The sequence below is a fragment of the Pangasianodon hypophthalmus genome, chromosome 22 (genome assembly GCF_027358585.1).
Source record: "Pangasianodon hypophthalmus isolate fPanHyp1 chromosome 22, fPanHyp1.pri, whole genome shotgun sequence".
Lineage (NCBI taxonomy): Eukaryota > Metazoa > Chordata > Actinopteri > Siluriformes > Pangasiidae > Pangasianodon > Pangasianodon hypophthalmus.
The window spans coordinates 190,001-210,000 of NC_069731.1; the positions used below are offsets into that span (position 1 = coordinate 190,001).

Consider the following 20,000-nt stretch of genomic DNA (forward strand, 5'->3'; position numbering starts at 1 on the left):
TGTGTGGTCTCTAAAGTGATCAGAAAGTCTCTTTAATCCAGCTGTGTGGTCTCTAATCTCTAATCCAGACATCTGAGCTGCAATTTGGACAAAATTGAGGATGAGAATGCTCTACAATCTGGAAAGAAGTTCCTGGATTCTGTTCTCCAAACCCACAGTGTGATCTTTAATCCAGCTGTGCAGTCACTAATCTGCACTCTGCAAATCCCCTCCAGTCTTCTACAATCTACTTGTGGCTGAAAAATGCCTCTAATCCTGTTCCGAGGTGTTTAACCCAGCCATGTGACTTATAACGCAGATGTGCGGCCTCTAATCCAGACCTGCCATCTATAATGTGTGTGATTATGGCTGAGAGTTTAATCCAGATGTGTGTCTCTATAATACCTCTGTGTGGTGTTTAATATGGCAGTGGCATCCCTAAACGAGCCTCTTAGTCTACAGTTTGCTTAGTCTTTAATCCAGACATCTGGTCAGTAATCAGTGTTTTGATCGAACACGGCAGCGTCTGTAATCCATCCGATGCGTCTGTAACCCGTCTGCGAGTCTCCGTCACGCGTCCGTCAGCACAGCAGCGGCTCTGCAGACGAGTCCGTGGCCATTCCTGAAGAATACGCTGTCGAGAGAAAAACAACACTCAAAACACAAACACCAAAAAACCCCTGCAGCCTCTGAGCTCGTCACTGAGAGAACACAAAATAATTTTACTGTCTGAAGTAATGTACATTAATGAGATTACAATGTTATTAATCTCAAATCTGCAGCCAGACTTGTGACTCTGTAACTGTGATTACCAAAAATATTTTTCTCATATTACAGATACGAATCCAAAAAAGATCAGCACTCAAGCCATTCTGCTAAAACGTCATTACTATAATGTATTGAGGGGGCGGAGTCAGAGCAGAAGGGGCGTTTTTTTTTTTTTACTAAAAGTACCGTGAGTCACAGATATAAACTATCAGAACTCATAATTGCAAAATTACAGTAACAATATCGTATTGTATTTAAAGTACATGAACAATTGTAATTAACACTAATGATGTTTATGGTGAGAGAAGCGTTTCATCATCGTTCAGCTTCCGTGTTAATGTTCATGTGTTAAACATGACGCCGTCCCTCAGAGCTCTACATGTTAATGCGTTAATGACACACACATCATCTCAGCCTGCTGTTTAAAGTGTTTAGTGTCCATACAGACAAAGCGCGCTGCTTTTCAGTGACAGTGTAAAACTACACCCGGCATTTTCACACCCTGCTGCATGACTCAAAACATTCCAGCACACAATCCAGCTGAAATCTGAGAGCATCTCCACGTCGCAGCAGCAGCGAGCCGGCGCGGCCGTGTGGGGGACCGAGTGCTGAGAGCGCCGTTCCTAACGGCTGAAAAACGAGAACAACGCTCCTCAAGAAGACAAAAACTGCGGAGGATTCTGGTCCTGAGCCTCCGAGGCACTTTATTATTCTCCAGAAGATGAGAAGAGAAACGCTGCATACCACGAGAGAAAGACGAGACCTTTCTCACACTCTACACACTACTACATACACTCTCAGTAAAAAGGGTACTATACTGGACCGTTCCGTGTCCCTGGGGTGGTACCTTTATCCTTAGTACCTGTAATATGCTGCAGATGTGAATATAGTGACCTTTAAAATAATTTAATGTACATAATGATCTTTTAGGGTAAAGCTTCCAAGATTTACTACATGCATATACACGTGTGTAAAAGGTGTAGGATTCAGGGTTCCACCCTGCAGACACGTTTAGTACCCGTTTTTCTGAGAGTGTACACTCCTACACATGCTCTCAGAACATTCCAGAGGAACCCTTAAAGTCAACAGTGTGTTTCCTGATCAGAAAGAAGTTCTGCGAAGAACCTGAAATTATCCAATGACTCCTTAAAGAACCTTTTTTTCTAAGAGTGTAAACGTTTTAGATAGAAAGTGAGGAGTGTGTCTCGTGTCTCACCGCTTCGCCCGCTGTGTCCTCTCATCTTCCTCGCCAGCTCATCAGACGGCGTTAGATCAGACACCAGCATCTCCGGTTCATCTTAGGAGGGACACAAATATTAATAAAGTTCATAAATTGATGTCACAGGGTAAAGGTCATGACATGTGAGGGATTAAATATGACATCAGTGTGTTAAAACTGAGCTCACGTCATATTTCAACCCCAATAAACCTGACATCAGCTTCATATCACACGCTTGAAATACGAGGAGAGGAAAGCCGGGGGCGCTTTACTTCAGAGAGAAGTAGAAACACGACCTCGTGTGAATGTGATGTCTGAGGTCATGTGATTAGACTGTGATGTCACGGGTTAAAATATGAGCTCATTATACTGAAAACTTATTATGATTATACTGACTTTATATCAACTTTGGAATGAATCTGATGTAAGGAGCTGAAATGTGATGTAACGTTATTTTGGCCACGCCCACTCACCAGTGCTGAAGGTAAAGGTCATGGTTTCATTGCCGCTGTCCGGCAGCGTCCCGTCCCTCCTCCCGTTTGGCTGCAGCAATGCATCCTGGGATTTGTAGTCTTTGCTTTTATAGCCTTTAGAAGTCTGAGACTTGTACTTGCGTGTGCTGATGCGAATGACGCCGTGTACGAGCCGGCACTCGGCCTCTTGCTCCTCCAGGTTGTAGTCCTGAGCAATGCTGTTGATCAGGTCGCTGATCTCGTTTGTCTTGCGTGAGAATGACAGGTCTGAGGTGCACTTGGCCAGCTGCTCGATCTGGTGCAGTTTATAAAGCTCCAGAAGCTTCTTGGTGATTAGTGAGTCGATATCAGTGCCTCCGTCATCCACGTCGTCCACGTCCAGATCCTCTCTGGAGTAAATGCTAGTGTTGCTAATGGGTCTTTGACTCTCGCCCTTTGCCGTGGACCTGCTGCGGCGAGCTGGAGCTTCTGAATTTGGTGAGTAAACTACCTTCTTTCCCGCTAGGTAGACATCTCCATAACGGAAACTTCCAGAACTGGGCAGGTGAGTGGTTTTGGGTTCGGATTTGGGCTCAGGCCGTCGTGGTTCAGGCTCGGTTTTGGGTGGCGGGTCGGTGGAACTCTCGTTAGGGGGAATGCAGGGCTGCTGGCGGCCATAAAAGCCACAGGTGAGGACGCAGCAGATCAGAGCTCGGCAGTCTGACCAGGAACACGAGCCGCACGGAGCGCTCGGGATCAATCCGTTAGCGCAACTCCGAGAAGCACTGTGGGACGGCTGGGTGTCGATGACGATGGCACGTGGCGGATCAGCGCCGTGATCACGGTGTGAATCCTGATCCCGGAATGAGTGATGATTGCTGGTGTAATAATTCCGGCATGAATCCTGGGACATTTTGCGGTCCGGACTCGAGGCATGGTTGTGGTAAGGTTCCTGATTATCACGGTGTAAGTGCTGATTGGCTGTGTAGTGATTCCGGAATGAATCCTGATTTGTTTTATGATTCTCTCGGTATGAATCGTGATTGGTGGTGTGATTCTCTCGGTATGAACTCGTGGTGGATTTAGCGTAGTGTGGAGGACTGTGGGGCGGCTGCGGGTCGATGATCCGGGGTAAATCAGTGTAGTGATCTAGGTACGAGTCCTGATTCGTGTTGCGCTGGTTCCTATACGACTCCTGTTTGGTGGTGTGATGATCTCGGTAGGAGCTGTCTCTCGAGCTGTATCGGCTCGGCCTGTAACACTCGGACCTGCAGCGTCCCGACCCATGTGTGTGTGGACGGGACTTGTGTTTGGTCCCGGTGCTGTGTCCAGGCATTGCACGCTTCAGTCAGGACCTGGCAGAAGTGAGACACACACACACTTACACTTTCTGTTTTCTTTATTTACTTTATATTCTTTCTTTTTTTGAACATTTCAGTTCCATCCTCAATGTTATAACATGAAGTTCTGATTTCCTTCTGTGTCTTCTGTAATCAGCGAAAGGACATTTTACACTAAATATACAAATCAAACATGAACTTTATTTTCATCTGAATCTATTCTAACGTACAAACGCTGCCTGCAGACTTTAGGCCACACCCCCTACCCCGGGCTGATGCTGGTGTGGTGGAAGAAGGTGATTTTCACTGAGACTGTTTTAATCTCAAACACATCATCAAGTCTGTCAAAGACACTGATCACCTCTGCAAAGCCACACACACACACACACACCCACACTAAACTGGTGGCTATACGCTTACATGTCTTGTTAGCTTTATTATTTGTGTAGTAACAAACTAAAGAAGTGAACTTCACCCAATAAACACGTTTCAGATGATTATGGTTAAAGAGACAAGGTTTTTTGTGATATTGTTTTTCTCTGATCATGATTTAATTGTCCAGAACAGGAAAAATAAGAAAACAAGCATTTCCAACATGTCAGTTTCTGTGCAGTGAGGAACTGCAGCAATCGTCAAAACTCAGCTAGATGGTGGATTTTTAAGCGATTCTCCAGTAAAACACAGTGAATTGGTTGTCTAATGTTCACACGACGGACATTTTCACTGCTGATGCTGCTGAGTGTTGAACAGGAAAACAAAACAAAACAAAACAGAACAGTGTATTTAAATCACGTTTAGTCACATTAATCACATTAACATTATTTGTAAAGTGTTAGTCCTACAGTAAAGGGAGTTTACAGAATCGACAAAGATTTTGACTTCATCCATTTTGAGATTTGAAGATTTTCATGGGCAGTTCTGGTAATGATAATATACTCCATGCTAACACACAGACTGACTGACAGCTCGTAGTGACTATAGTAATGATTTCAGTGTGGAGTGATACACACAGCGACACGCCGCAGTGCGAGTGTGAGAGTAAATATCAGCGCTCTCAGATCACCGATCGTCCAATCAGATTACTGAACCAGAACTAACTGCTGTATAATCACTGATAAACTTCATCATGCAGGGACGATAATCGTTATATCACACGAGACTATATGGACATTTAATTATTTATCACTTTAATGGTTCACCATCAGGTTTTTGGTATTGTTGGTAATTGTCGGTATTTCACCTGCATTATAAAGCACACTGTGTGTGTGTGTGTGTGTGTGTGTGTGTGTGTGTGTGTGTGTGGTGATGTGCTTTATAATGCTTGGAAGCTTTCAGTCAGTGTGAAATATTCAGTAGTCCCGAGTCATCGCAGCTCGACTCGCAGGTCCAGTCTCTGATTTATTACTGCAGATGAATTTTCTATAATCGGTGCTTTAGGACATGTTGTGCAGCTTTTGATGCCAGGAAGGAGTGAACACTCCCAGCTACCACACACACACACACTCTTTGAAAGTATGCATAATATCTTATGCTCCTTATATATTTAATGTTTATAAAGAAAACTCATGATTATAAAGGTGATTTTTATCGCATGGCCGGTGTGTGGGTCGCTTTTACGCTGCTGTATAAGTATAAAATCAGAGTAAACGCACACATTAGGGATAAAATCTCACTTGGTGGTGCAGTGATTGCATCATGCCTCTATATGATGTGACGTGGCACCGTCACGATGATCGCGAAACAACTCACTACTAACGGGTTTACACTTGCGTACTGCACACTTCTACAACATCAGCACAGCTGTACAGATAAATAATCAGTACACAGCACTGCTCTGAATCCTGCGCTCTGATTGGTCAGAAGGTGTTGATTAGTTTTCTATAACAGCAGCTCTGACAGTAGCGCAGGTTTATATTAAAGCGCTCGTTCTAATTCATTATCGTTTCTATAGCAACAGCTCATTCACCAGGACGTGTACAGCGGAAGCTCCACATAAACGGATTAAAAGACGTGTGTAATCGTTGACATGGTGAAGTTTTCTGTAAGGAGACGTTTATTTAACGTTTATGGAAGGAGTCTCCAGTGTCAGCGCTTTGTAACAGTGTTAAAGGCACGACACAGACTGTGTTTATTCACTGATAAATGATAAACTGTGAAATGAGTTTAATAAAGCTCGAATATCTGTGCATGTGATCGTCACATGTTGTTTCTGTGTGTGTGAGAGAGAGAGATGTGTGTGTAAGAGATGCATGTGTGTGAGATGTGTGTGTGTGTGTGTGTGTGTGAGAGATGTGAGAGAGAGAGAGAGAGAGAGAGAGAGAGAGGGGTGTGTGTGTGTGAGAGATGTGTGAGAGATGTGTGTGTGTGTGAGAGAGATGTGTCTGTGTGTGTGTATGAGAGGTGTGTCTGTGTGTTTGTGTGTGAGAGATGTGTCTGTGTCTGTGTGTGTGTGTGTGTGTGTGTATGAGAGGTGTTTGTGTGAGATGTGTCTGTGTGTGTATGTGTCTGTGTGTGTGTATGAGGTGTGTGTGTGAGATGTGTGTGTGTGTGTATGAGAGGTGTGTGTGTGTGTGTGTATGAGAGGTGTATGTGTGTGTGTGAGATGTGTCTGTGTGTGTGTATGTGTCTGTGTGTGTGTATGAGAGGTGTGTGTGTGTGTGTGTGTATGAGAGGTGTGTGTGTGAGATGTGTCTGTGTGTGATAGGTGTGTGTGTGTGTGTGTGTGTGTGTATGAGAGGTGTGTGTGTGTGTGTGTGTGTGTGTATGAGAGGTGTGTGTGTGTGATAGGTGTGTGTGTGTGTGTGTGTGTATGAGAGGTGTGTGTGTATGATAGGTGTGTGTGTGTGTGTGTGTGTGTGTGTGTGTGTGTGATAGGTGTGTGTGTGTGTGTGTGTGTGTGTGTATGAGAGGTGTGTGTGTGTGATAGGTGTGTGTGTGTGTGTGTGTGTGTGTGTGTATGAGAGGTGTGTGTGTGATATTTGGGACAGAATCTGAGCACATGCTGACTAACAGCTTCATGTTACACACACGATCCTTCATCAGCTACAATACAGATGAAATTTACACCTTCACAGGAAACGACGCTTCTTTACAGGTACATTTTCCTTCCCTGGGGTACAAAACACTGCTAATGACAGCAGCACACGGGATCAGGTGAGTGTTCAGGTGTGTGTGTGTGTGTGTGTTCAGGTGTGTGTGTGTGTTCACATGAGCATGTGTTTAGGTGTGTGTGTGTTCACATGAGCATGTTCAGCTGTGTGTGTGTGTGTTCAGGTGAGCATGTTCAGGTGTGTGTGTGTGTGTGTGTGTGTGTGTGTTCAGGTGAGCATGTTCAGGTGTGTGTGTGTGTGTGTTCACATGAGCATGTGTTCAGGTGTGTGTGTGTGTGTTCACATGAGCATGTGTTCAGGTGAGCATGTTCAGGTGTGTGTGTGTGTGTGTGTGTGTGTGTGTGTGTGTGTTCAGGTGAGCATGTTCAGGTGTGTGTGTGTGTGTGTGTGTTCAGGTGAGTGTGTGTGTGTGTGTTCAGGTGAGCATGTTCAGGTGTGTGTGTGTGTGTGTGTGTTCAGGTGAGTGTGTGTGTGTTCAGGTGAGCATGTTCAGGTGTGTGTGTGTGTGTGTGTTCAGGTGAGCATGTTCAGGTGTGTGTGTGTGTGTGTGTGTGTTCAGGTGAGCATGTTCAGGTGTGTGTGTGTGTGTGTGTTCAGGTGAGCATGTTCAGGTGTGTGTGTGTGTGTGTGTGTGTGTGTTCAGGTGAGCATGTTCAGGTGTGTGTGTGTGTGTGTGTGTGTGTGTGTGTTCAGGTGAGCATGTTCAGGTGTGTGTTCGAGCTTCACTCCCACTTCAGCGTGTTGTGTTGCTGTAGAGCAGAGCTCGGTGTGGGTTCCACCCCTCTGACAGAAACAAACTGTTTATATAAAAATCTAAAAATACACGAGTTTTAATCTCTGAAACTCAGCGGCGTTCATCTGCAGCGGAACAGCCGGAGAACCAGCGGCTCCAGGAGGAGACTTTACTGCTTACTGCTTACTGTTTACTGACTACTGACTGTTTACTGTTTACTGTTTACTGCTTACTGACTGTTTACTGACTGTTTACTGCTTACTGTTTACTGTTTACTGACTACTGACTGTTTACTGACTACTGACTGTTTACTGTTTACTGACACACTCTCAGCTCGCGCACTTCACTCCCGCTTTAATCTGTCCTTTAAAGTGAACACTTATAAACGGAATAAACTCTGTGTGTGTGTGTGTGTGTGTGTGTATAAACTCACCTCATAGACTCGACAGGAACTCTGGTGGTGTTCTGAGCTCACGCTCGCGGCGATTCCGATGGCGGAAGTGTGTTTTGTCACTGAAGCGATTTATTTTTCTTCCTAAAGCCGCCTTCTCTCCGCGTTTATTACCGTCAACACTCCATAAAGCCGCCTTCTCTCCGCGTTTATTACCGTCAACACTCCATAAAGCCGCGGTCACACACTCCACACACTCCACACACTCACCGGTCACACACACACACACTCACTCACACTCCTCCTGGCTTTCGGACGCGGTTTGGAGCGGCTTGTTTCCGCCTCTGCCCCTGAGTTTACCTGAGCCGCAGGTAGGGCGCGCGCGCAGCGTTCACGCGCACTGAGGAGCTCACGCGGGATCCGGATCATCATAAAGCTGCTGTTGTGTGTGTCAGGATCACACCTCCTCTCTCTCTCTCTCTCTCTCTCTCTCACACACACCTCTCTCTCTCTCTCTCTCTCACACACACACACCTCCTCTCTCTCTCTCTCTCTCTCTCTCACCTCATCACTCTGTCTCACTCCTCATACACTATAAACTGTCTCTCTGCTGCAGGAACCTTTATAGGAACTTTCCTGTTTGAGGCAGAACCTCTACACCAGGAACCTTTTGTTCATCATACTCTAATTTTCTCATGTGGTTCTTTATTATTATAATTTCTATAAGCTCTTTAACCAGATGATTTTTTTTCTCAGTGCTTTGTTGATTCACAGTTATCAAACAAAATTTATTTTTTTATTTTTAAACACTTTTGTCTTGTGAAAATCTTGTTTAATGTTAAGTTTAAAATATACATTTATTAATTGATCATCATTCTGATGGCAGTTAAAATTCTGATTTCAGCAAAAACTTAAACGTGCACGGATCCCTGCGTGATGACGTCACAAGGCCGGCCGGAAGTGCGTAGCGGTAAAAGCTGAATTTTGGGGGGTTTTATCCTGAGCTTCATTTCACTTTCAGTAAGTTTGAGTCAGTTATTTCAGTTTCGGTCTCAGCAGCGAGGAAATCAAAACACTGGTAAAGTTTTAACAGTTCATTTTAAGGTAAATGTGATGACTTTGTGGAAATGTTGCATTTATGGTTTTGGAGAATTAAAAGGAAATTTAGGTAAAGAATATTTTTAAGATTGTTTAATATAAAGATGGTTATTTCTTCCCACAGTTTATTTACCAGTTTATCTGTTTGTTCTTGTTTTGTTCTGAGCGTTAGAAAGTTACTATAATAATATCAATAAATAAAAAATAAAGATTATATTATTATTATTATTATGATTATTATTATTATTGTTGTTATAGTTATTATTGTAAGGGAGGCTGTGTAGTCTGGCCGCTGTGCTGTGGCGCCCCCTGGTGGTTACAGCAGAGTCTCAGTGGCTCTATAAAGTGTCCTGTGAGGTCTCAGGTTCTGATGCAGCTCAGTAACACAGTGATCACATGACTCAGTGATCACATGACTCAGTGATCACATGACTCAGTGATCACATGACTCAGTAACACACCCTTCATGGGGAGCTTTGATCTCCTTGATCTCATTTACATGACCACGCCCCCAACCCCTCTGAAACTGTTAGTACGACCACGCCTCCTATTTCTCTGAAACCATTAACATAACCACGCCCACTTTCCCTCCCCGGAACCAATAAATAGACCACGCCCACTTATCTCCCTGTAACAATTAACATGACCACGCCCCTACCTCTCTGTAATCATTAACGTGACCACGCCCCCTTATCTCTCTGTGTGTAACTTAGTGTGTAAATTGTGAACATGAATGCTGTAAAATGAAGATTAATTGATTAATAGATTAGACTTGTTCATCTAGATAACAGCTGCAGAATCTGATTAATGTCTAATTTATAAAATTATATATACAATTTATATATAAATATGCTTATAAAATCTCACTGTTCCATTCGCACACAATATAAAAACGTGGCAAAGTCATGAGAATACATGAGAAACTTTACTTACACAGTTAAACAGATTAAACACAACAAATTCACACCATCACAGAGTCAGTGTTAAACTGGCTTTAACACTGATGCATTGTGGGTAAACTGGCTTTAACACTGATGCATTGTGGGTAAACTGGAGCCAGAACACTGCAGTGTACACACATCAGAATTCCTTTGTAAAAATGACACAGTTAAAATGTGAGTGCTTTAATGCATCAGGTGTTAAATTACAGTTAAGTGTGTTCTGATTATCGCTTACACGATACACCGCGATTATCAACACACACAGCGCTGTGTTCAGGGCGAGACTCGGTCAGCACGCGGCAGATTAAAGTCTGTCCTGTTCAGAAGGATAACTGTGATCTAGCGGTTCACACGTCCTTACTGAAGAGCTCCATCAGAATTCTGTTCTTTCTAAAATTTCACATCAAAGTGACATTCTGAACAACTTTCTGAAGTAATGGTTTTTAAATTATGTCATAATATATTCAAAAATAAAACATAAACATGTAAACTGCGCTGCATCCGCAGTCTCTGAAATTCCTGCAGTCAGTCTCTTTAATCTTAACTGCAGAAAGACTTTTAATCTATAATCACAAATCTGAGTGTCAGCTGCAGGACCAGCGAGTCGCTTACATGAATGAAGTGGAGAGGCTCACGTGATAAGCTATCCCACGTGATAAGCTATCTCACGTGATAAGCTATCTCACGTGATAAGCTATCCCACGTGATAAGCTACTATCTGGTGAATTATCAAGGCAGCCGAGAGTCGACGTCATCCAGCGTGCAGTCGAGCAGCTGCATCTGAACGGGTTTACACGCGCTTCTGTTCAGCTGTGTTGGAGGTAGCATCATTAACCAGGGTTTACAGGTTTCAGCAAAATTTCCACCTCACGAACCACACAAACCACACGAAAGACCTGAAACCTGCCCAGAGAAATCAGGCATTGGAAAAATGGAGGCACGTTTTTTTTCTTTTCTTTTTTCTTTTTTTTTGTGTGGGGAAATAATTATTTCACACAAGTGGCGTGTCACGTGTCTTGGCGGAAGCACGTGTTAGCCTTCACCCTCGCCGGTTGGTAGCTGTCGTATGAAAGGGGAGAGCTGACAGCGGGCGGGAACGGGCAAAGACCAAACGACGGAGGAAACCCCTGAAAAGGAAACGGCTCTGTTTGTTATCAGACTAGATCTTGGCGGATGTGGAGTATTTAAAACTCTGGCAACCGTGTCATTAACTGCCCTGTCTGCTGCTCCTCCCCTGAGCATGGGGCAGCGTGATTCTCACCCCAGTGGGCCTCCATTAGCACTTCCTGCAGTTCCCATGTTTGACCACTAGGTGCAGTAATAACTCTACAGAGCTGAATGGAGCAGTAAACACGCGGCACCGCGATCTAGAAAGACGAGCAAATCAACAGAACATCAGCCGATAATCTGTCACAGAGAGACATTTTTAAAATTGTCTGTGACTCAAAAGAGATAATTAATATTTCAATGGAATTTAAAATGAGCTGTGAATGAGGACTTTATGAAGATTGATATTTGCTGAACAGCTGATATATATATAGTGGTGCAGCTTTGAACAACCTGACACTACGGACGAGTCGCCTAAGAGACTCAGCTGACCTCACGCTGCGATGGACTTTATTTTGGGAGTGTGTTAATGTTGCCTACGTAGGGCACCTACTGAATAAAACATGGTGTTAATATCAGAACATGTCCAATCACAATGCACTGAAATATCTTGGCTTGTTAATTCACAGTTTACTCAGTGGCATGGTGAGCACGTGTGTGTGTGTGTGTGTGTGTGTGTTTAGGTGGCAGTGTAGAAGGCGCAGCAGCTCACACTCTTGGAGCCAGATGAAGCGTCTTTTCCATAGTTTTCTGATCGCGAGTCCTCACACTTGATCGTCGGTGAGTTTTCGGTGCTGGACTCATCACGTGACACGCGTTTGCGTTTACACGCCACAGCGTACGCCACAGACTCCGCCCAGTCATCCTCACGCACTTTGTCCTGGCTGTCGTTGTTACTCGGCCGGGGTGACCAGGGCAAACTGGCGGGAATCTTGTTCTGGTAGCTGACCTTTGACCCCCAGCCGGCAGCCATGGAGGCGAAGGCGGAGTCGGAGTAGCAGGTGAGGGCGCGTGAGCTCAGGGCGTAGGGCAGGTACTCGGACTCGTACGGCTGCTGCACCGGGGTCACGAGCCAGCGGTGGGACGCGGCGCATTCGTCCGCAGGCGGCAGTGAGCGCTCAGCGCTGTAGAAACGACTCGGGGGCAAAGTGTTCACAAACTGATCATGCAGGAACGGCTGCACCGGGTAGCGAGCACTCGAGACGAGCTGGTGAGTGCGCGGGGACTCAGCAGAGGGCGGGGTTAACCTTTCACCCTCAGGAGCCGTGTACATCCTGCAAACACCAACCAAGATCAGTTTCTGTTTGTGCCTCTAAACATTAATGTAGAGAAGAAACACACCAGCACTCTGCTTGAGATTATATTATTTAAATACAGTTCAATAATAATAATAATAATAATAAAAATAATAATAATAAAAATAAAACTAACGAGTCATAGTTGTCTCTAAATCCTTTGGCGAAGGGGTTGTGGTCGATCTTCAGCTGTGTGATCTACAGAACAAATAACACACTGTAATAAAAATCACAACTCATTCAAATATTAATAACATTTCCTTCATAACCAGTGAAATGAAAATATAGTGGTCATGTGATCAACAGCACACAGACAGACAGACAGGTGTGTGTGAGTGTGTGTATGTGAGTGTGTGTGTGTGTGTGTGTGTGTGTGTTATGTACATCAGTGTTCTGGTACGCAGTGACGGCGATGAACTGGCTCTCAGGGAAGACGAACGTCTGCGTGCGCGTCTCTCTCTCAGAGTCCAGACCGTCTGCAGGAACCTCAGTGATGTGCAGCCGCGGCTGATATTTATGCAGCGACTGCAGGACGATCATCTGAGCAAAATATACATCATCATCATCATCATCATCACCATCACCTTCATCATCATCATCACCAGCATCATCATCATTATAATAAGTGTGTGATTTATATAAAATATCACGACTCACGTCCATGACGTCACCACCATGGGTTTAATTCACACACACATAAACACATACATACACATCAGTAAAAGTGAAACTCCTGCATCTGTGTGTGTGTGTGTGTGTGCGTGTGTGTGAGCATGTGTGTGTATGTGCATGTGTGTGTGTGTGTGTGTGTGTGTGTGTGTGTGTGTGTGTTACCTGTGTGTTACTGTTGTTTGCTCCTTTATTGTTGGTCAGTTTCAGTTTGCCGAATGAAATTTCCTGCCGCATCCAGTGCGCTCCAGTGTTCGGAGACTCAGGGTGGATATAAATCTTATTCCCTACAACACACACACACACACACACACACACACACACACACACACAAACCCAGGGCCTTCTGTTATTTAAAAGTGTTATTTATTCTATGATTACTTTAACATAATAATTACGATAATTAATGTATATAGTGTATAAAAAAATATTTATAAATAAGTAAAATGTCAACAGGAAAAGCAGAATCTGTATAAGAGATTAGTGATAATAAATACTTTTATTTAACAAATAAAAAATGGATCCAATAAAACTATAAAATAGACAAATAATCATTATATTATACATATATAATTTTTAAAAAAAATACATATATACACTGTATATACATATAACAATAATACTGTGACAAAATTCATTATGTATTATTCCTTATTTATGTGTTTTTTTGTTTGTTTGTTTGTTTGTTGTTTGTTTGTTGGTTGTTACCCTGCAGGTTGTTATCCGCTTTGCCGCACGTCACCCATTTTCCTCCCTGAAATCTCCAGTGATTAGGATCAGCGAGTGTGATCTCCACATAAACATTATAGTGAGAGGAAACACTCAGACCTGAAATACTGAAACTCAGGAACGGGAACATCCTCCTGTATACACACACACACACACACACACACACACACACATACACACAAAGGGGAGAATTCATTGTTGATTAGATTAGAAGTGACAGGTTTAGTATTCAGTTCTGCAAAAGCACAATTCTGCCCTGATTCTGTCCCTGTTCACCCAGCACACACTCTACACTTCCTTATATGGTCACAGCTTCCTGTTGTCATTCACTGTCTGTTTCTTCCTCCCTCACTCACTCACTCCCTCACTCCCTCACTCCCTCGCTCACTCCCTCACTCCCTCACTCGCTCCCTCGCTCACTCTGCACTATGTACACTGTTCTGCGTAGTGCACTATGTAGTGAGCAGCAGTGAGGGAAACTCCAGGCTGAATTCAAACACAAATTACAAATGATCTGAAAACACAAACACTGTAGAAGTGATTTTATTTTATCTATTAGAATATTACACAATATGAATACTGAAACAACTCTAATGCAACACACTTCAATTATAAAACCAACACACACATTTATATCAGTGTTTATACGTGTGTGTCGTCTCTCTCGTGTGTGTGTGTGTCGTCTCTCTCGTGTGTGTGTGACGTATAATTTCTATATAAAAAGAATTATATTATATTATAAGGTAAATATAATGGATTGAGTGATTTAAAGTATTACTTTATTTAACACTGAAATTGAATATAATATAAACACTAAAAGGACAAAAAGCACACACACACACACACACACACACACACATGAGATTGTATTGTTGTACTGTAGCAGGATTTTCAAGCTGAACACTGATGTGATAAAGAGACGTGACTGAAATATAAATATTATAAATATTAATCTTAATTTATAACACACACACACACACACACACACAGGTATGACTGTAAACACTTTAAACTCTTTATTATGTTTGTTTGTATATATGTGTATGTCTGTTTTTTTTTATTTCTATAAAGTTTCTGTTATCTTGGGATTCAATGTGGACAGCAAAGGAAGAATTGCACTGTTGAGGGAAACGTGGTTTCCTCGCTGTGCACATGACAATAAACGCTCAGTGTTTAAAAACTCAGTGTTTCATTTAAATTTTAGTGACTTCATTTCAGTGACTGATAGAAATCTCATTACACACTGCACTGTGTTTATAAGTGTGTTATTTTTTAAAAGTGTTTATAAGTGTGTCGTCTCTCTTGTGTGTGTGTGTCGTCTCTCTCGTGTGTGTGTCGTCTCTCTCGTGTGTGTGTGTCGTCTCTCTCGTGTGTGTGTGTGTCGTCTCTCTCGTGTGTGTGTGTCGTCTCTCTCATGTGTGTGTGTGTCGTCTCTCTCGTGTGTGTGTGTCGTCTCTCTCGTGTGTGAGATGTAACGATGATGTAAAGATGGATTTAAATCACAGATATAGACAGAGACATACAAACTGTCTTCTTCTCCCCAATCCCTCACTCCAAGTGTCTGGTTCCCTCTCTGAAGCGCCCTCAGTGAAGTGTGTGTGTGTGTGCGTGTGTGTGCGTGTGTGTGTGTGTGTGTGTGTGTGTGTGTGTGTGTGTGTGCGTGTGTGTGTGTGTGTGTGTGTGGTCATTATAACCCTGTCACTAGGGGGCACCTGAGAGACGTCTGTCACTGAAACTGTAGCGCTATTCCTCAAACACAAACATTATAAATCATAGACTTCATTTATTAATAAAATCCAGGAAAAAAGTATTCTCTAAAATCATTTTAATCATTCACACACACACACACACACACACACAGCATGTGTAATTATGAGACTGAGTCTGAATCAGTTTTTAAATCTGTGTGTATTATTTGGTTTTTAAGAATTAGAACTCTGAATATAATATTGTTCAGATTGTTATATTTATTTACAGAAGAAATTAATATTATAATTTAATCCAGTGTTTTTACTCACACACACACACACACACACACACACACACCATGCGTCCAAGTTTGAACAAACGGTGAAAAGATCAGACTGAACTCGACGCTAGTTGAGACGTTCATCATGAAAGTTTACGAGTGTGTGAAGTGGACGCTAACACCTTCAGTCAGACGGATGCTAACAGTCACGTTATAAAGTGTTATGAAGTGTTAATGAACCCCAGCGGCATCTTTATGCACTCTGTCATTAATAATCACAAGGAGCAATGTGACACTCTAAACTATAATAAACTACAGAATTAAAAATATATTTAAGCGTACACATTAATCAGTTAAATGTTTTAAAAAGTGAAGTGCAAAATGTTTTTTTATTTATATTATTATTTCTACATTAATTTATAATAGATATATATGAAATAAACATTTATAATAGATATATATGAAATAAACAGACTTTCAGCTCAGATCTGAATTTCATAAACACAGAGCAGGACTGAACACACAAACACACAAAAATATACACACGCTGATTTAAAGCCAACATCTGTCAGGCTTGCAAACATGGTGTGTGTGTGTGTGTGTGTGTGTGTGAGTAAAAACACTGGATTAAATTATAATATTAATTTCTTCTGTATATAAATATAACAAACTGAACAATATTATATTCAGAGTTCTAATTCTTAAAAACCAAATAAAACACTCAGATTTAAAAACTGATTCAGACTCAGTGTCTGTGTGTGTGTGTGTGTGTGTGTGTGTGTGTGTGTGTGTGTGTGTGTGTGTGTGTGTATAAATGCACCGGACTTAACAGTATTATTTTAAGCTGTAAGAGGTGCAGTGTGTTAAAAAGCCAATAAACAGGAAGTTTTATCTCACAAAATCTCTCAGGGTTGATGGTGAGAAATCATTTCTAAACTTTTGTTACTTTTCTGAGATATAAATCTGCTGAGAATTAAAAATAAAACTTGTTAAAAGAGTAAAATTCTCGACAGTATTTATAAAAGTCCAGCGGGACGCACACCAACGCTGTAGGTGTTAATTTAACACTCTGCTCCTGTGTATTTTGGTATAAAATAAGAGGAAGTTGGAGGTGAAAATAAAAAGTGTAAATGTTAAAGATGTTGTAACGTGTAATTAAAATAAACAGAAGGAATTTCGTCTCACACACACACACACACACACACACACACACTTACACACACACACATACACACACACACACACCGATCCAAATCCACCATTATTTCACACACTGGTCTGAATCTCACACACTTCACACAGGATTGTGTCGGAAACGTCATGAACTGAGTGACAGTGATGTTTTATTTTATAGAACACAATAATATCATTAATTTATATATTATAATTATATATTATAATAAATTATAATATTTGTTTTATATAAACACTTAAAAGAAAAAGAACAAACACTTCACACATCGCACTTCAAACATCATTTCAGTAAAAGTTTTTTAAATTTGTGAATTTATTCTAAAGTGTGTAGAACAAATTTAAAGTTTTCCACATAAAGCATTAAAAAGCTGACACACACACACACACACACACTTGATTCAACCCCAATAGGATTTCAGTGGTTGGTTTCAGTCTCATAAACAATAATGAAAATATGATATAATTTCTATATAAAAAGAATTATTATTATATTATAAGGTAAATATAATGGATTGAGTGATTTAAAGTATTAATTTATTTAACACTGAAATTGAATATATAACACTAAAAGGACAAAAAGCACACACACACACACACACACACACACACACACACACACATGAGATTGTATTGTTGTACTGTAGCAGGATTTTCAAGCTGAACACTGATGTGATAAAGAGACGTGACTGAAATATAAATATTATAAATATTAATCTTAATTTATAACACACACACACACACACACACACACACACAGGTATGACTGTAAACACTTTAAACTCTTTATTATGTTTGTTTGTATGTATTTGTATGTCTGTTTTTTTTTTTTATTTCTATAAAGTTTCTGTTATCTTGGGATTCAATGTGGACAGCAAAGGAAGAATTGCATTGTTGAGGGAAACGTGGTTTCCTCGCTGTGCACATGACAATAAACGCTCAGTGTTTAAAAACTCAGTGTTTCATTTAAATTTTAGTGACTTCATTTCAGTGACTGATAGAAATCTCATTACACACTGCACTGTGTTTATAAGTGTGTTATTTTTAAAAGTGTGTAAAAACTGAATAATAAAGTTCACTGCAGCTCATTAAATGTTCAGCATTAACACAATTTCACCTCAGTGACTGATAGAAATCTCATTAACACCATGCTGGAGTAAATGTAATGGGCAGAGCTGGATTTATTTATTTAAATAAAGAATAAACCCTATAAAATACACACACACACACACACACACACACACAGCTGATTTAAACCCAACATGTTTTCAGTCTCTCATTAAAATCTCCTAATGCTGGATTATGTTACCGAGCAGCACAACTCGACTTCAGTTACGTGTGGGTGTGACTTTTTTTACTAAAACAATACTAAACATTAAAGTATTGTTGTAAAGAATTACTACACAGGAAGTTTTATTTGCTCGGCTCAGTTTCCTCTAAAGCAGTGCATCTCACAGCAGTGTAGCATCGCTCAGAGATCTCTGATTTTATTTTAGTTTTTAGTTTTGTTTCAGTGCAGTAAAAAAAAAAATCCAGCATTATCAGTATAATTATATTTATTTTTTGACTTCTTATAGTTACAGTATAATTCACAGTGTAATATAAATAACTGAATGAGTTTAATCCAAACCTCAGCACAGATCTCTCTATAAATAAGAGCTGAGTGTGTTTCTGTGTCTGTAATAAATAATCCGAATTCTTGCTGCACATGCTGCAGTGATGAGTGTGATGGTGGATCAGCGGGATCATGTTTATAAAGTGCATGTGTGCTGAGGAGAGCTGTGGAATTTATGTCAAATTCTTTTTAAATTCTTCTCTCTTTTCTGTATCTGATGCTCTGTAAAGTACTCTGAAATCGAAATTAAAACCCCTGACTGCAAAAGGTTTGAGACTCTGAAGAACCTGAAGAACCACATTTCATCGAGTTTGTTGAACAGAGATGATGCTGGGGTCAGGGGTCAGAGGTCAGGGGTCAGAGGAACGATGGAGTAAATGTGTTCTCTGAATGTGTTTAGAGAAATGCAGGTGTTTGTGAAAGAAAAGCAGGAAAATAATCTCAGAGTGTGTGTGTGTGTGTGTGTGTGTGTGTGAGTGTGTATGTCTGTGTGTGTGTGTGTGTGTATGTCTGTGAGTGTGTGTGTGTGTGTGAGTGTGTGTGTGTGTGTGAGTGTGTGTGTGACTGTGTGTGTGTGAGTGTGTGTGTGTGTGTATGTCTGTGTGTGTGTGTATGTCTGTGAGTGAGTGTGTGTGTGTGTGTGTTGGTACTCACCTGCCCTGCTTGGTGATGATCATCTCGGTCTGATGTCGGTGGAATTTGAGCCAGAGCGCGCGGTTACACAGGTACACCTGAGCTCTCCGGTCCCCGCGCGCGCACAGCTCCGCGCCGTCGTATGCAGGTGTGTACAGGTTCGCGGATCCGTGTGTGAACTGATGATAAGCGGCTCCGAAGGGCGCATGCGATGTTGAGGATGAGGAGGAAGAGGAGGAAGAGGAGGAGGAGGAAGAAGGAGAGGAGAAGCTGTAATGGAGCGACGCGGCACACCTGGACACACCTGGGCCGCTCCGGGTCGGGTAGGGCAGGAAGTGAGCTGCGCTCGCGCTCGAGATTTCCTGGTTGGGGTTGGACGGGATGAAGTACGCGGGGCTCGAGCTCGGGGCGGCTCCGTCCACAGGGTACGAGGATAAAACGTCCTCGAAGTGAGCGGCCGGAGCTTTGGGCTGATCCGCTCCGCCAGCGCGCGCGCCTTCACCTGGCATGACCCGGATGTGAATCAGTCAGTTTTTACACCGGATTCGTGATGATGATGATGATGATGATGATGGTGATGATGATGGTGATGATGATGATTAAGGCTACTTGATGATGAGAGGATTCTCCTGACTCCTTCTCCAGGTGAGTCTCTGCGCGCCTTCTGTCTGCAGCCAGGATTGAAATTCACTCAAATTAAACTGGAAATGAAATAAACTTTAATAAACTTGAATTTCCTCCGTAATAAAAAGAAATGTTCT

General features: G+C 42.0%; 2 protein-coding genes across 2 annotated transcripts in view; both read right to left on the reverse strand.

Annotated features, from left to right (window-relative positions):
• kdf1a (keratinocyte differentiation factor 1a) overlaps positions 1-8,452 on the reverse strand; it is an 8,953-nt gene extending 501 nt beyond the window's left edge. The window contains exons 1-4 of the mRNA XM_026909658.3: positions 8,035-8,452; positions 2,440-3,773; positions 1,964-2,044; positions 1-613 (exon numbers count right to left, since the gene is read on the reverse strand). The exon at positions 1-613 is cut by the window's left edge and continues 501 nt beyond it. Coding sequence (XP_026765459.1) covers positions 561-613; positions 1,964-2,044; positions 2,440-3,754 — 1,449 coding nt within the window. The 5' untranslated portion in view covers positions 3,755-3,773; positions 8,035-8,452 and the 3' untranslated portion in view covers positions 1-560. The remainder of the gene's footprint in view (positions 614-1,963; positions 2,045-2,439; positions 3,774-8,034) is intronic.
• Positions 8,453-9,996: 1,544 nt separating this feature from the next.
• eomesb (eomesodermin homolog b) lies at positions 9,997-19,748 on the reverse strand. Its single transcript, XM_026909661.3, has 6 exons — positions 19,261-19,748; positions 13,811-13,965; positions 13,268-13,389; positions 12,818-12,973; positions 12,570-12,631; positions 9,997-12,412 (listed from the first exon to the last, which is right to left on the reverse strand). The coding sequence occupies exons 1-6, from the start codon at positions 19,746-19,748 to the stop codon at positions 11,818-11,820; spliced, it is 1,578 nt and encodes a 525-aa protein (XP_026765462.1). The 3' UTR covers positions 9,997-11,817.
• Positions 19,749-20,000: the final 252 nt, after the last annotated feature.

Coding starts and splice junctions, on each gene's coding strand:
- eomesb (XM_026909661.3), bottom strand. CDS start 19,748: ATGCCAGGTGAAGGCGCGCGCGCTGGCGGAGCGGATCAGCCCAAAGCT. Junction 13,966..19,260: donor ATCATCACCAAGCAGGGCAG/GTGAGTACCAAC, acceptor GTGTGTATACAG/GAGGATGTTCCCGTTCCTGA. Junction 12,974..13,267: donor CAAACAACAGTAACACACAG/GTAACACACACA, acceptor TATTTTGCTCAG/ATGATCGTCCTGCAGTCGCT.